At 39.8% G+C, this 17,401-nt stretch overlaps 1 protein-coding gene across 3 annotated transcripts in view; it reads left to right on the top strand.

Annotated features, from left to right (window-relative positions):
• Positions 1-17,401, top strand: part of LOC110041914 (5'-nucleotidase-like) — a 25,266-nt gene continuing 7,865 nt past the window's right edge. For all 3 annotated transcript variants that reach the window (XM_089297268.1, XM_089297269.1, XM_089297267.1), the window contains exons 1-13: positions 1-578; positions 3,135-3,221; positions 3,704-3,843; positions 4,075-4,200; positions 5,412-5,534; positions 6,232-6,400; positions 8,138-8,233; positions 8,387-8,499; positions 9,331-9,385; positions 9,625-9,695; positions 10,390-10,491; positions 13,849-13,926; positions 15,112-15,227. In XM_089297268.1, the coding sequence (XP_089153394.1) occupies positions 194-578; positions 3,135-3,221; positions 3,704-3,843; positions 4,075-4,200; positions 5,412-5,534; positions 6,232-6,400; positions 8,138-8,233; positions 8,387-8,499; positions 9,331-9,385; positions 9,625-9,695; positions 10,390-10,491; positions 13,849-13,926; positions 15,112-15,227 (1,661 nt within the window). In that variant the 5' untranslated portion in view covers positions 1-193. The remainder of the gene's footprint in view (positions 579-3,134; positions 3,222-3,703; positions 3,844-4,074; positions 4,201-5,411; positions 5,535-6,231; positions 6,401-8,137; positions 8,234-8,386; positions 8,500-9,330; positions 9,386-9,624; positions 9,696-10,389; positions 10,492-13,848; positions 13,927-15,111; positions 15,228-17,401) is intronic.

Below are 17,401 nucleotides of genomic sequence, written 5' to 3' on the forward strand. Positions count from 1 at the left end.
GAACCCCGCGCGCGCAAGAGGGAATCATCCCCAGATACGTAAACTGCAACAGATCTAACTTCGACCGTCCGGCGCAGCGAATTTTGTTTTTGAGAGCATGGAAGGCCTATTAATGGAGTTTTTACTAGCGGGATGTGTTTTTTGACACACAGTGAAGCATTTTACTCCCTCGGATTTTTGTCAAAGTGAACAAATGGGTTGCGGCTCGAGCAAAACTCCCGACAGCGCAACAGAGAGCGGTGGTACCAAACCGTTACCGGTCAATGGCGATGCTTCCACTCTTCAGACTGTTCAAAATAAGAATTCATCTGACAGACAGTTTCATCCTACCCCTGAAGGAACAACAACAATTGGCACTGACAAAAGAACAGCTGAGCGGCGAGTGAGCTTTGCTGAGACAAAAACAGTAACCAAATCACCACAAATGACCATTGTGCACTTCAATGATGTTTACAACATTGAACCTCGAGAAAAAGAGCCGGTCGGAGGAGCTGCGAGATTTGCTACCAAACTAGCAAGCTTGAAACATCTGAATCCTTTGATTGTATTCAGCGGGGACTGCTTAAATCCTTCAACAAGTGAGTGCCGTATGCATCATTCACTAAAACTTGATCACTAAACTTAATTATTTTCGTCGCTCGGGAAAAAAAATATTTACAGTGTGCTTTTTTCTGTTCACAAATCAAGTTCGTTTGAGTCATGTCGGCCTGCACGATTTAACCTATATTAAACGGAAAATGGCAAACAGAGTTTAACATTTGACAGCTGCAGTGATTTTCCCACTCAGATGACCGTCTGTGGTCAATGTCCACTGTTAATTGGCACATTATCCCATGTGATGTCAATGTACACATGCAGTACACGGGAAGCTTTACAGTTCTGCACACAATGCCTTTTTCACCGTTTTGGCTGGGTATTCATAATAATTTGAAGATTCGTGGTAATGCCTGGACTGTGTAGTTCTGGTAATAAAGTACCAAACTTTTTATGGTTGTTTTAATATGAAACGATGACGTTCTACATAATTTGGGGTTAAATTTTTGGTCCAGGGTTTTTTGTGGGTTTTCCTGGCCAGAAGGCCTAGAAAAGTTTTTGTTCTTTTCGTTTTGCCACCATTCAATCATCCCTGTCACTTGAAATTCAGTGTACCCTCCATCCAGGAAACAAGAGGGGGATGTTGGAGTTTTCAGGTTTATGGTTTTTGTTTGGCCTCTTTTTAGATCATTTGTTTTTCTTTTTTGGTTTTTGGAGTAAAAAATATTCCGTTTTTCAGTTTTGTTTTCTGTTGCAAGTTTTTTTCCTTTTTTAGCTGAGATTTGGTTTTCGGTTTTTGGTGATGAGAAAAACGGTTTTTCATCCTTAATTATTCTCTTGCCTAGTTCCTAGGCCTCATTATTTCACCTTGGTCAATGCATGAAAGTTGACAAGTGGTCTATATAAAGAAGATTTACTCAAATTTACTCCGTATGTGTTCTACATGCATCAGTGGTCAATCATCTCCTTTAAACCTCAAACTGGAAGGGATTGTTAGTTTACATGCGGCTTTTGCCTAGAAACAGGAATTTGTGGCATTTAATTGCCATTTTTGTTGAAAATTTGCTAATTATCAGCCAAAAAGGAGTGGTAATAAAATGTCTTGATCCCTCAGAAAAGGAAAAGTACACTTCTTTTACTGCTGTATTCAGCTTGGGGGATTCAAGTTTGTGATTGTGTACTTTTAACTATTGATAACGCTTACGTTCAACAGCTTTTAGCTTTCTTGTGATTTTTGTGGCAGGTTTTTCAATTTTCAAAGTAAATCTGAGTGGTTTTTCACTTTCTAGTAGGCCCCAATACCCCATCAAACAGTTGCTGCAGCCAAACATGTGAGATAGGTTTGTGTCAGGGATTGTGACAGTAGCCAGTTTTCAGTGCAACTTGGGTTGTAACAAAATTGCAAGACAAGTTGCAAGAAAAATTATCTTTGCCTCAAGTAGCTATAATTTTTCAAAGAAGCTTGGTATTGAACCCAGTTGATCCATATTGGTTTCTACTGTTTTACCAAAATTGGTCAGACTTTTCAGAATGACTCAGGAACCCAGGAAAGGGGACTTAAGGGAATTTTTAAAAATCCAAAACATTTCCTGGGAGTGTACAGCCCCAGAGCATCTTCAGAGCTTGTTTCAGAAGTTGGTCACCATTTATCTTAGATCCGTACCTCACAGCAACCTGTTCACTTGGTACAAATTTGACTCATATAAGAGATTTAATACCAGTTGTGATGCAGAGTTCCCACTAATTTTGATAGTTAAGGGTCCCAGTTCCAAAGAGTTGGGTGTTCCTTTTTGCTTTTCAGGGGTCCTTTGCCTATCACTAAAATTTTCAGAACTTTTTTCCTGCATCCCAAGGATGCGTTTTGCAAAAAGACTATGCATCTTTTTCATTTGTGATGTTGCAGAGCTTAGGCTGTACATGTAGCAAGCAAGGGAAATTTTTACTGGTTCCTTCACTGTCTTTTTAGATCTGAGTAAATTCCCCTTGCATAAACATACTGATTTGTAAAATCCTTGTTGTTTTCTGCTTTAGTCCACTGAGACGGTCCCCAGTAGGTTTTTGGTAGTAGTCCACTTATTAAACGTATCTCTAGAGGATGACTTTTCAGCTGTTATGTGTACTGATCTGTCAAATTTCTGGGGCAAGTGTTGATATATGTACTTGTAAAGGGTGGCTTGCATATAATTACTGTGATTACTACATGTACTATTTTTTATATGGAAATCAGCCTTAATAACCTTCTTTGATTGCTATCATCTCCATCTGATATGTTTTGCAGTCATTAAAATGATTGGAAAGGCAGGCTAGGAGGCCACACAATAGAGGTAAAACAAAAAAAAGAACAAACTTTCAAAAAGAAATGACTGACAGTAGTTGAACCTAATAGTGTTTGGGTTTGCTGTGACCATATAATTTCCGTTTAGGTAAGGGACTTATTATAAGAAAATATGACTGGGATTGGGATTAGCCGACAGAAACTGTAGGGATTATGGGATCAAGGAAAAATTTTGGTTGGGGTGATGGGATTGAAGAACCATATTGGGAATCCTCCACTGAGAGTCAAGTAATAGCAGATAATTGACATGTGTTTTTTCTTGCAGTGAGTAGTGTGACTGGAGGCAAACAAATGATTCCAATTCTGAATGCTTTGAATGTGAACATTGCTGTGTTTGGAAATCATGATTTTGGTGAGTTACTTAAAAGATTGTTTTACCGTCTTTTTCATTTCATTTGGTTCAGTTGGTATTGATCATGGTTGGATTACCAACATCCAGGTCACCATTAAAGGGAAACCAAATTCTGTGAGCCCTCAAATCCATCTTTTTTATGTGAATTAAAATAAACCCTAACCTGTCTCAAATCAGGTTGCTTTTCTCTGCCTAACCACATATAAATGTCAAGGCATGTTTCTCTACTTAACTACTTGTACATCTATGTAATTATTTTGATTTAAACGTCTCCTAAATATCCAGGTCACCATCTTCTAAATAGTAAAACAAACAAACAACTTTGCCTTTGACTTGGACTCAGATCTTACACAGAACCATAGTCCATAGTTTTGCCGATTATGGACAAGTTACAGTACCAGTTAAGTTGAGGACCAGTTCCAGACCATGTTCAAACATCTCAGAAACATTTTGGTAACTTTTGTTCTCATTTTTTCTGGTAGACTTTGGTGTTGATGAGTTAATGGAGTTTAGTGCAGCTACTAATTGTCCATGGCTTCTAAGTAACGTTATTGACAATGTGACAGAAAAACAACTGGCTGATGGTGAGATCAAGTGGATAATAGAGTGGGGAGAGAGAAAGGTTGGTTGTTCTTTGATCTACAAAGTATAAACCCCTTATTGCCACCTTCTGTGTTTAGGTCATTTATGAATTCTGAAGCGAACTAGAAGCAAGCCTCTGCATACTGTAAAAGCAAGGTTTGAGTTGACATGATAGAGAGAAGATTCTATGATTGCATTTGGAGACCCCTGGATAATCCAAGAGAGATAGCATATAATGTTTATATATGAAATATATCTTTCATTTATCCAGGTTGGTTTCATCGGTCTGGTTGAAGAGGAGTGGCTTGTTACCTTAGCAACAGTTGACAGGGAGGAAGTTACATACCTGGATTTTGTAACAGAAGGGACAAAGCTTGCAAAAGAATTAAGAGATGAGGTGACTATTTCCTTTGCAGTTATCTTTCAGTCTTTTAATTAATGGTTTAGATACACAGGAATGATAGTTCTTGTGAGATGCCTTGATCTTGCACGAACATGTTATAAAATACCTAAGATTGAGCAGTTTGGATATTTGTTAATTAAAAAAATAATGATTACCATAGCTTAATGATAATAACACTATTTTTGATCACCATTTTCTAATCATTCAATGATACTTTTCATTATGTTAATGATGATCGAGGGTATCAGTGACAGTGGTGTTGGTGGTGCAGGGTCCGAAATTAACTTTTTTTGGCAGGTGCCAACTGGCGACTGAAATTTTTTTTTCAGTCGCCAAATGGAAAAATGTGGTCGCCAAAAAGTGTCAGTAAAATTTTTCTTTTGCAGCGAAACACAAACCAAAATTTTTGGTCACCACGGGCTTGCCGGTAAAATATTTGCAATCGATGTAATCAGGAATCAAACCAGTGCTGAAATCATCTTTTGACCACTTTGACAGATCTACATTTCCACCTTTTGACGCCCAGAGAACATCTAAATCTTCATCTAATTTCTTCGCGGATGTTCCGTCTCCACCTTGTAATAAATTACGAAAAGATTTCAGAACATCTTTGGACACCACATCGCCTGGATAAGTATTCATGGCGAAAGAACGCACATGGCCTCTTGCGCCTGCAATGCATATGCTATGGGAAACCGCTGAAAAAACATGGCAGCGAAGCTTCGTACTGATCGTCGCTGTGAGACGTTGTGGTAGATTTATAATAACAGGAAAATTGGTTTTATACTTCAAAAGCAGCGGAAAGGTAAAAAGGAAGTGATCAATTGGTGGGTGGCTTTGAATTTTATTTCAATCGATTTGGCTGAAAATCAACGTTATTGTTTGTGTAATTATCGTGGCATGAAATAGTTAATCGCCCGCTGGCGACCAGCTGTGAAATTCTGGTCACCAGTGCAAAATTTTTAGTCGCATTGGCGACCAGGAAAGCGCAATTTCGGACCCTGTGGTGGTGTTGATAATCATGATGCATAAAATGAGGATAAAGAGAATGGTGGTGATGATGGTGATGATGATGATGATGATGATGATGATGGAAAGTTCTAATTGTCATGCTACCCATTTTCTGGACATGTTCCTCATTCTCAATATTAGATTAGAAACTTACGATTATAAAATTCTCCACCTCTTAACTTGTGTTACTCCAGGGAGCAGAGTTTGTGGTGGCCTTGACTCACATGCGAGGACCGAATGATCGCTGTCTTGCAGAACAAGCAACTGGAATCGATCTCATACTAGGTGGTCATGATCATGACTACTTTTCTCAGGAGGTATGCATAACTTTACAATATTTTCATAGACAGCTGTTTTTGAATCATCAAGAAAATAATAATTTGGAGGGACTGTCCATTTTACCCAGTGCAACAGAGTAAGTCTGTACTCCAGTTGTGTGTGACTTGTTGGCCAGGAGAATTTTGATGGCCATAGGGTGTCAAGAACTAAATACACACAGCTGCATGTTGTGTCTTTCACATGGCCAGGAAGAGTCCCTCTTCTTTTTTTTTTTCGAAGGTAACTGGCACATGTCACAACTTAACTCTTGAGTCCATTAAGGACTAGTAATGTAGGTTGAACATGTTGAGGGTTCTGTGTCAGGAGTGAGAAGGCAGGTCATCTAACTGACATTTTAACATTTAGCCAAGTCAGGTCAAGTCAATATTATTCAAACTCGATCTATGTTAAGGGAGTATAAAGATTATTTGCAATTTAAATTATGCATTTAGTGTATGGAATGATATTTATGACAAAAAATGCAATAATTTTGTTACAAGATGTAGAATCATATAGGAGAAAAGGGGAAGAAGTAAGAAAACTAGTTTAGATACCAGGTTGTCTGGAGTTTGGGACATTCGAATAGTTTATAGAACTGAGCAGGTGACCCAAAGTAACTAAATTTCAGCAAAAGAACACAGCAATTATTAGATAGATGTTCTGTCAAACTTAATTCTCCTGCTTGGCTCTTTTAAGATTAATGGTGTCCAGGTTATCAAGAGTGGTACAGACTTCAGAGAGTTCAGCTGCATTACTGTCAACTTCAACACAGATAACTCTTTTACGTTGGATGTGCAAAGGATTGAAATAACAAGTGATATCCCAGAAGATCCAGAAGTGAAATCCACTGTTGATAAATATGTTGGTGAGTTTCAATTTTTTGTCAAATCAGATTTAGTGCTTGGTTCAACACAGGTAAATGTGATATATAGATGTATACAGGATCCTATCTTAAGGTGGAGAGGAAGCACATTTTTGGGCTTACCCTTCAACAGGAGGGCCGGGAACCAGGCAAATTGACTGACTGTGAGGACGATTTTGCCCACCTGGTCTGACCATCTAACGGAAAGTTTTTCTTATAAAGAAGTCCAGCTCAAAAAGTTTGGCCAGCCTGTGAAAACCAGTTGCTCTCCTGCTGGAAACATTAGTGAAACCCCTGCTTCGTAGACTGTTCACAGTCCCCTATTATTCTGTGAGATGGTAGATGTCGATCATTGAGCTTGACGGGCCACCATCTTGATCTCTTGATGCGAGCGAAACTGGAGAGAGTACAAAAAATAGGGAGACTGCAACAGCTTTACTCTGTCTCGTGTTCAAGGGGCGCGGCCGCCAGTTTGGCGCCTCCGTTAATCAAATCTATTAACAATCTCCTCTCCTGAGAAAAAACCCTGTCAAATCAGGGATGATGATATGAATACATGTTACTGTGTTGTGAATTTTGAAACATTTTGAAGGTTTACTAAGTTGCGTCAAATGAATGCTGGACGGAAGAACTCTTCTCTAACTCCAAAAAAAGCGGCAAACCCCACAGAGAATTCCAATTATTCAGATGTGTGCCGTCTTTGTGGCATTAACTGTAAAATTTCAGTCAGAAATAAGAACTACCAACGGAGCTTTCAGCCATTTCCTTCGCCAAAATGAAACTTTGATAAATTAAACTCTTGCCAAAACCAGTTGGAAGAACCGCCAAAACATCTTTTCCTTCGAGTAAACGAGAAACAGCCTCCTTTTGCTCGCGCTTTAACACCAATCCTCCAAGACAAGAAGCAGAGAAACGATCGAAATCAAAACATTCTCCAGAAAATTCTCTTGAAATCGATGCCATTTTGGCCTGAGCTGCGAAGTGATGAATGTCACTTTCTGTCACTCAAGTTGTCAACGCTCTGCTATGCTCTGATGAACTCTATTGTCCCTTCGACCAATCAGGTGTTGCCGTTGCTGGAGCAACTAACGCAGCGAACACCAGAGAGAGTGAAGCTGTTACAGTCTCCCTATTTTTTCCGCCCTGTCACCCCCACGCCATTAACCCCACCGCCACTACCCACGGGCATTTTGTACTCTCCCCAGTTTCGCTCATATCAAGAGACCAAGATGGCCGCCCATCAAACTTAACGACCGACATCAACGATCTCACAGAAAAATAGGGGACTGTGAACAGTCTACTGCTTTGAGAAAAACTATGATGTACCAGTCTGAAAGTAATTCTTGCTAAGCCCCCAAAATTTCATCTCTTGCGGTAGTTCAGTCTGTAGTTTAAATTCCCTCAAAAATGTTCCCAGGAAACCTCACCTGCCCGACAGGCAAGTGAAGGACAGAATACACTGGCCTGAGAGCAAAGTCCACTAGCCCTGGGCTATGGCGCATGGCTTTCTTTGCATGCTGTATCTGTGAACTTTGAGAATCTTTCCTTAGTAGTGGAAAGAGAACACACTGAGATGGGTATAACATCACGGGCTGCAGCGGCAATTGTGATCATGAACAAGGGCAAGTGGAGGCAAGTCATTTTTGGCCCTGTCTCCACATGGGGGAAATGACCTGCAATAACCCATCTCTTACTTGATTGTTCAATAGCAAAGTCACTAAATGTCTTCAATTTTGCAAGGTGTTATGAATGACATGATGGACGAAGTTATTGGGGAAGTGGAAGTTGAACTTGATGGAAGGTTTTCTAGTATAAGAACTAAGGAAACTAATCTTGGTGAGTTGTTGGTTAGTTTTTGTCATTCCTTGGAAAGTCAGTGAATGAGATTTACAGTTTTGTTTGACTAAGAGCCAAGGTGGGATTAGTATCATTATCCCAGAGTTTTACTCTATGAAATAAAATTTTGTTCATTCTTTACTTTTGGTACAGGAAACTTTGTAACAGATATCATTCACAATGTGACTGAAGTGGATTGTGTTATCCTAAACTCTGGAACGCTACGATCAGATACTATTCATCCTCCTGGAAAGTTTAAGATGAAGGTACAGTGCAGATATACCATTAGCTATGAGTTTTTGAGAACTGGTCAAAAGTGTCAAGTGAACCATTGAAATACACATGTAGGTAGAATTTGTTTAGGGATGGACCATTATTTTTTTGAGGGAGGGGGTTGGGCAATTTTCTGGGGTATGTAATTGTGTGGTCACCTGCAACAAGGTTCGTACAGGTCATGGAAAACCTGGAAAGTCATGGAATTTGTTTTTTCAATTTCCAGGCCTGGAAAGTTATTGAATTTAAGTGAAGGTCATGGAAAGTCATGGAAAAGTGATATGCTTGGCAAAAAGATATTTTAAAAATTGAAAAAATAACACACGAGTCAGAAACAGGCTTTAATTTCAGTAGAAATAGACACAAGCACACATTTTATACATTATAAGGCTGGAAAATACGTTAAATAAATGATTGTTTTCTGATACTGCTGGGAGAACAACTGCTTAACTTTGGTCATGGAAAACTCCAAAGGGTCATGGAAAAGGTCATGGAAAGTCATGGAATTTTAAAAGCTTCAAAAAGTACGAACCCAGTGCAACTTGTGCAATAGTGTATTTAATGTCAAACAGAGGACCTGAATAGTAGAAAGCTTGCTTTTGCTTGATTTTTTTTCCCATGGCTCCCCTTGCACAATTTTACTTTTCAACAGTTTTTGCTCTGTATAATTTTTTTCTTTTTTGGGAGGGGGGAATTGTTCACTCCCCCCCCCCCCCATCAAAAAAATAATGGTCAGGCCTGCTTGTTATGTGCAGTTTTTAAGAAAAGAAGTACATCCATACTGCATTAAATTTACCCACTAAATGGCAAGTTCTTGTTCTTAGGATCTCTATTCTATCTTACCTATGCCGGATGTCCTAGTGGTGTTGGAAATGACAGGTACAACAAAGAAAAGAAAAATTCTTTTTGATTTGTGATATGCGTTTTATACATATTTAGAGCCCCTAATATGCCACTTGCATCCTATGGATGAAGTTAAATTATTAGTTTAGCAGTTTCTTGAGCAAATCACCGACTGACAGTGCTTCAAATGCACGAAACGTTGCAGTCTATCGTTTGATACTTTAGACTGCCTGCTTCTTAAAATTATTCTGACACTGTTTTTTTCTGCTTGTCAGGTGGTGAGATTTTACAGGCACTAGAAAATGGAGTGAGTCAGTGGCCTAAACTTGAGGGAAGATATCCTCAGGTGATTGAAATAAAAAAATGTAGCTGTTACCGAATGAAACAGATTCTGCGGTTTGACATACAGTGTATGACTTACTGTTACTACGATTATCAGTTGAGTAAGGCACGAGGGAAGTTTGGTTACAAAGTTTTGGCCTTAAAATTATGGTGTTGTCATGGGCAACTTACCTTGTTTCCGTTGGTAACAATATCAACAGCCATTGGTCACCTGTCATGTCGCCTACATTAGGGACTTTCGCGCGCTTTGCTGCCAATGACATCAAAGGCCCACAAGTTGCCAATGGATACAGAGCCAGTTGCTCGTGACAACAGTACGATTTTTGCGTTAAAACTTGGTGACCAAACTTTCGTCCCGCCTTACTATCATGGCAGGTAACATGTCAAAAGCTTTTGTTGTGCAGTACCATAAAGACCCCCCAAAAGTAATGATCCTCTGAAAGTAGCGAGCCATAAAGGCTGCTAATTCTGAAAGTAAGGAGGGTCACTAATTTCGGAAGTTTACGGTATTGTCAAGGACCCTGCTTGGCTTATGTTCTTCAACTATTTAGAATTGACGGTAGTTGAAATGATCGTTAATGTTGGAGAGTGTTGTTTAATTTATTGTTTTAAAGTTAGAACTATGTACATTTTAACGTGAAACAAACTTTATAAATATTAATTTGTTATTTCTGTTATTTTTTACAATTTCCATTCAGGTTTCAGGTATGAGATTTTGTTTTAACCCTCATCGAGATCCTGGTTGTAGAATCCTTGAAAACACTGTGTACATTGATGATGAGCCACTTGACAAGAATAAGGTTGGCATTGTTTAATATTTGACCATGTACATTCTTTTATCTGATCGATAGACACAAACATGTTATTTTGAATTTTTTTAAAAATACTCATTTGCATCAACTGTCAGCAGTGTAATTACCACTGTTGTTTTTTTCTTCTGTTTGTGTGATTGACAACTTTGTTTGCTTAATAAAGTCTCTAGCGTTCAAATGAGGTAATCTGTTTTATATCTGTAATGTATGCGTTTCGGTTCCCGCCTTCAATGATTATGTGCGCCTCGTTTTGGTGTGTGTTTACGGGACCGCCATTTTGAATGTTTAGTTCTTGAGTCAAACTACAGAATAGATAAAAGAAGCCATACTAAATTGAAAGAATACTTTACATGGTGTCAGAATTGAGATAAACCCTCAAGCATGGATTTAGCTGGAGTGCAGAGTCCTCAGATGGACTGGGAATCCGAAAACTTACCAGAATGCTGGAAGCATTTCCGACAAAATGTGGAACTCATGTTCAGTGGTCCGCTCACGTCAAAGAAAGAGGAAGAAATGTGCAGTTATTTGCTGATATGGTGTGGAGAAAAAGGTTGAGACATCGCCAACACATGGAGCAATGTCATATTTTGAGGGAAAAAAGTCATATTTTGAGAGATTTGCGAATCATGTGCTAAAGAAAGACTCCGAGTTTGTATGGGATTGTGTACAGGACACTGCCCTCAATCACATGAAACAGTTGATTACCTCTGCTGGAACTCTAGCATACTACGATGTAAACAAGGAGGTCACACTAGAAGTGGACATGTCCAGACACGGTCTCGGTGCTGTGCTCTTGCAGGAGGGAAAGCCAGTTGCTTACGCATCAAAGTCCCTAAGTCCCACAGAACAGGACTATGCTCAAATGGAAAAGGAGATGTATGCAATAGTATTCAGCACTGAGCGCTTCCATCAATACATTTATGGCAGATATGTTGTAGTAACCACAGATCACAAGCCCCTAGAGGCCATTCTGAGGAAACCCCTTTCTGCAGCCCCAGCCTGCCTGCAAAGAATGATGCTACGCCTTCAGAAATATGATTTAACTGTTTGCCACAAGCCAGGTAAAGAAATTCTGGTAGCTGACACATTGTCATGTCTGTACCTTAAAGAAACCGATCACACACATGAGGCTTTCAATGCTCAAGTCCATCTAGTTGTGGCAAACCTACCAGTCTCCGACCAAAAGATGTCAGACCTGTACAGCATCTGACCCTGACATGCAATGGTTAATTGCAATCATCAAACAGGGGTGGCCAGACGACAGAAGCCCAGAAAGGATGCCCACCATGACTAGCTCAGCAGTAATCAACAAGATGAAAGCCATCTTCGCATGACACGGGATCCCTGAGAAAGTGGTGTCCGACAACGGCCCCCAATTTTCCGCACAGGAATTTGCACGGTTCGCCAGTGAGTGGGATTTCAGCCACGTCACAAGCAGACCCACATACCCTCAATCAAATGGTCTGGCCGAGAAGGCCATCCACACTGCAGAACAGCTCCTCAAGAAGGCCAAGTTGGAGAAAAGAGATCCATACCTGAGTCTATTGGAATACAGAAATGCCCCATTAGATGCATTAACTACACCAGTCCAACTCTTGATGAGCAGAAATCTGTGCTCTATACTCCCCACCACGAGCAACCACCTCAGACCAAGCATTGTCCATCCTGATCTTGTCAGAGAGAGAATGGAGCAAAAACAGGCCACTCAAAGGCATTACTATAATCAGGGTGCTAGAGAGCTGAAACCCCTTGCAAGCGGTGAACAAGATCATGTTCAAACCAAGTCAGGAAATTGGAAGCCTGCCACCGTTCTGGGCCAACATAGAACCCCGAGGTCTTACACTGTGCGTACCAGCAATGGAAATGAGTATCGTAGGAACAGAGGTCACTTATTGACAACAAGATCCCTATGCGCAAGAGAAAATCCTGGGGAACAAGGTGACAAACCAGAAACATCCACAACCACTTCGAAAGGTCACCAAAGTATTGAAGACACCGAATCAGAAGCGATGCTTAACCAGAAACCCACAGCCTACCCACAGACCCAGGATCCTTGCAATGAACCATACATCACCTGATCCGGTCAAGTTGTAAAGCCACCTGTGAGACTTGACTTATGAACCAATTGCAAAAAACACTCTAAGGCACAATTAGTTGTGTTAACTGTTTATTCCATTCATTTCGTAAGAAGAGAGATGTAATGTCAGGGTCTGAAATTGCGCTTTCCTGGTCGCCAATGCGACTAAAAATTTTGCACTGGCGACCAGAATTTCACAGCTGGTTGCCAGTGGGCAATTAACTATTTCGAGCCACGATAATTACACAAACTTTGATTTTCAGCTAAATCGATTAAAATAAAATTCAAAGCCGCCAGCCAATTGGTCACTCACTTTTTACCTTTCCACTGCTTTTGAAGTATAAAACCGATTTTCCTGTTATTATAAATCTACCACAACGTTTCACAGCTATGATCAGTGCGAAGCTTCGCCGCCAGGTTTTCCTAGCGGTTTCCTATAACATATGTATTGTGGGCGCAGAAGGCCACGTGCGTTCTTTCGCCATGAACATTTATTCAGGGGATGTGGGGTCCAAAGATGTCCTGAACTCTTTCCGTAATTTATTACAAAATGGAGACGGAACATACGCGAAGAAATTAGTGGAAGATTTCGATATTCAACATGGCGATTCATTGATCGTCTTGACAGAATGCGAAAGGAAAGATCGTTTTCACACAGAGCAAAGAACCAAACAGCAGTTTTCAGTCGGGTACATTTCTTCTCCAAAAGGTAGAGACAAGAGAAGGTGTAAAATTGACTTGAAACATTGGCAGTCGCAGGAAACTGCGTATATGGTTGGCATTCGATTCGTTCGTCGTGGGTTTTCAGTGGTAGGTGTATAAATAATCAGCGTGTTTGTATTTAATCTTATCGTTAGCGGAAAAATCGCCATCATTGCGGCCCCAAATGCGTTCTCTTCGTTCCGATTCTAAAAAGAAAAATTGGCGAGCAGAATTTTCCATCTGGCGACCAAAAATTTTGGTTTGTGTTTCGCTGCGAGGGAAAAATTTTATTGACACTTTGGTGACCACATTTTTCCATATGGCGACTGAAAAAAAAATTTCAGTCACCAGTTGGTGCCTGCCTAAAAAAGTTAATTTCAGACCCTGAATGTATGCGTTTTGGTTCCTGCCTTCAATGATTATGTGCGCCTCGTTTTGGTGTGTGTCTACGGGACTTCCATATTGAATGTTTAGTTCTTGAGTCACGCTACAGAATAGGGAAAAGAAGTCATACTGAATTGAAAGAATACTTTACAACATCCAAGATCTTATTTGTAATTTTCCAGAAGTACAAAGTTTGTACAAAGTCATATCTTGCAAGAGGAAAAGATGGTTATCAGGTCTTTGCAAAGGCCAAAGTTTTGGTAAGTACCATGTATAGTTTGTGTGTTTGTCCTTTGTTAATCTGCCACCAAGATTATAGATTTCTAAGTCACTTACAAGACTGTTAATGTAGAGAAGTAATGATTGTGGAGTTGTGTGATCTTGAAGGTTTTTCAAGAGACTTAGCCACTCTTGTCAGATTCTTTCTGATACATTCTCATGCTATTGTAGATGACTGTCACATACTTTGTGATATAGACACACTGTGGGCTACGCTATGCCCAGTGGGTGGTACTCTGCAGTTGAGAATGCTAGTATTCTGCTCCTTTGTGATGGCTCCTCAGGAAAGGCCACAGAAATGGTCTTCTTGCTTTTGTTCTTTGGGTGTCCTACCATCTTGAATTTGTTTTCCTTGACTTGATAGTGTTGTTTCTTGTAGCACTACTGCTTATTAACAGAAGTGACATTCTCACTCTCTTCTGGACTTGTTGGAGTCCCAGTTTTACATAGAAACTTGGCCTCTTCAAACACTCATATAATCGTTCTGTTTGGGTCGTGTACTTTGTCTCTGGTGCCACCTGGCATGATACCATCAACGTGTAGACTTCTCAAAATATCGTGTACTTCTACTGGGTACTTCTTTCACTGTTAGATTTCATTATAGGTATAACTAACAAAGCCACTCAAATAGCTCTCTTGCAAACCTGTTACATCTCAAGACTTCAGTAATGAGTCGTTGTTCTTGATTCAGGGGGAGACCTAGTGGTGCATCCCGGTCTTCAGGTCTTTGGGCCTCTGGCTTCAGGCTTCTGGTTCCATGTGATTATGCACAAGTACATGCCATAACAGGTTCTGCAAAGGGAGGCAAATCTCTGAACACTCATTCATTCACTCTTACCTCGCATAGCTGATGGTTCATTTACAATTCTGAAGTTTGTAATGACAATGCCCATTTCCTTTTTCAAAGGTTTATGCAGGTTGTAAACTATTCTCTTGTTAGGCCAGTCAACAACTCTTTTGACTGTCCATTCTGCTAGCTGGTCTTGCATGATGTGATCATAATGATTGTCAATCATGCTTGGCCTTCTCTTGACCAGCCTCACTAGGCATTCTACTTCCATGCTGGTAGGTGGGTATGTGTTCATGATCTCATATATCTGGCTTGATGAAGCTATCAAAAATTCATTGAGTATTTACTTGTTGATAGCCAAATCTATTGCATCTAGGTGGATGAAGAGGATGGCTCTATTTTAAACACAATTGTTAGGAACCATTTTCGCTCAATCAACATTGTGAGAGGTGTAACAAAATCAAAATCTTCCCACAGACAGAGCCTAATAATGTAAGTATTGCATTTCTGTTAACGCTAGTTACTTTTATATCGGTGAATTTAGCAAAGCGTGCAATACAATAGCTCATTTATGCACCAGATCAAGACAGCTTTCTTGCTGTGCTCGTCACATGTAATCTGAGACTGTTACCAGCATGGGTGGGTGGGTCATGTTCCATTGGGTTAGGTGTTGTGCATCTTAGTTCCCCATGCATTATTAACACGTGATGTACATGATGGTGAACTCTTGTTTTGGTGAATAAATTTGCATAACTACTGAATTGTGAGTTTTTTGTTCTACAGTAACTATAGCCATCTGATTGATGGCTATTTAGGGTAACATTTTGACTTTCCTCTTCATGTAATATAACCTTGAAAAGCACTTTAATTTGTAACTGCTGGTACAACTATCAGCATAATAATTGGTTTTAGCAAGTAAGCAACTATTGCGCATTCCTGTAACAATTTAACATGTGCTAATTCCTAATGTAGAAGAATCATGGCCGAGGGTCAGTTAGAATTAAACTGTTGTCATGGTGATGCTTGGGCTAACATTTGGTTTATCACGAGCACACTCACAGAGTGAAGCACACTAGTCTGCTGTACAATCAAACTGAATCTTTATTGCTTGAATCAATGTTCTTATATACATGATGGTAGCTGGCTAATAATGGATATAAACATAAATACAGAGGGCAAGTAGAGTTCCCTTTGGGATAAACATGTTAATTATGACATGCAATGTCACACATATGGGTAAATACTTAATGCAAAGCCAGACATTAATCAGAGCAGAATCCTACGCTAAGCTTGTTGCTGAGGGGAATTAGTCTTGCTACATGTTTTGAGATGGAAAGCATGCGCTATATTTGATATTCCACGCCACATGTAAAGTAGGAATATTCTCACAAATACTCTAACAACAAGGGCTCATACAAAGATCATATTTCTGGTTTTAATGATGTAGTCAAAGGTATTCTAAAACTGGTTTGTCATGCTATGCAAGGTTGTAGCTAAGAAATTTGTCTGCTGGTTGTCTTGGAAATTGAGCCAGCTAAAGAAGGCACAAAGCGCCTTCTGTTGTCGGCAGAGCGGACGTGGGGTAGGTATGGGAGGGGGTTGCCCCCTCCCATTGGGGGGGGGGGTATGGGGGGTCTCCCCCAGGAAATTTTGAAGATTTTAATTCAATTTGGGGCACTCTGGTGAAATCTAGGGGCTCTTTTATGCAAAAAGAAACAACTATTAAAGAGAAAAAATTGTACATGCGTAGGCATTTTGTTACCTACCATCCCCTGATATTGGTATTTTATATCATATCATTTTATTATAAGCTTACATCTCATTCCATCGATGGATAGATCGTAAATTAACAACTTTCGAACAACTGTCGGATGACTTTACAATATTCACTCGTGGATCGAACAAACTATCTTGTCCCACGTTTACGAGAGATCCAGGAGACCTGGTAACAAACTTGTTCCCATCTTTCACAACGCCTTGAATGCAGCAGGCTACCAAGCTTCGTGTTGACAAGATGGCGGACGCAGAAAACGGAAAGAGGACACGGTAAACAAGTTCTCAAAACAAGACTTTATTTCAATTACTTTGTGGCATCGATACTCAAGGTAGTCAGGAGTTTATTCAACCTTTTCACTCAGAATATATGATTCTAAATCAAACAAGTGCGTAACCAAAGAACTGTTCAATGCCCTTTTAACCGAGTGTTCGCCAGCCAAAATTCAGCCGGCGATGACCCCTTTCCCAGCTGGTGAATTTCCCCGGCAGCCGGCGCTTAGCAACAACTCTGGCTGTGCTTAACTTAACAACATTAACAATAAAGAGGGGAGTGATTTCTTTGTGAGCTAATATGCAATTATTGTGTCCTTCAACAGAAACAAAACTAAAGTTGACCTGACAGCCAATAACTACAAAATCAGCCCTAAAATAACGCTGTTGAGAAAAGAAAGTACTAACTAAATTTAGTCTGACAACCATGCTAACCAAACTGTCACCAAGCAGTGCACTTCAAAGTATGTTATTAACAATAAAATAAGTTAATTAACGTAATACAAATTCTTTAACTGAAAGTGGTATATTCTGAAATAAGAATATTGCATTTTTAGAATCTTTCAGTAACTGTTGCATAATTTGTTTTAAGACTAAGAAAACATAACCTGTGACTATAA

Source organism: Orbicella faveolata, unplaced genomic scaffold (assembly GCF_042242905.1).
Source record: "Orbicella faveolata isolate gen_17 unplaced genomic scaffold, um_ofav_v1 contig_3, whole genome shotgun sequence".
Lineage (NCBI taxonomy): Eukaryota > Metazoa > Cnidaria > Anthozoa > Scleractinia > Merulinidae > Orbicella > Orbicella faveolata.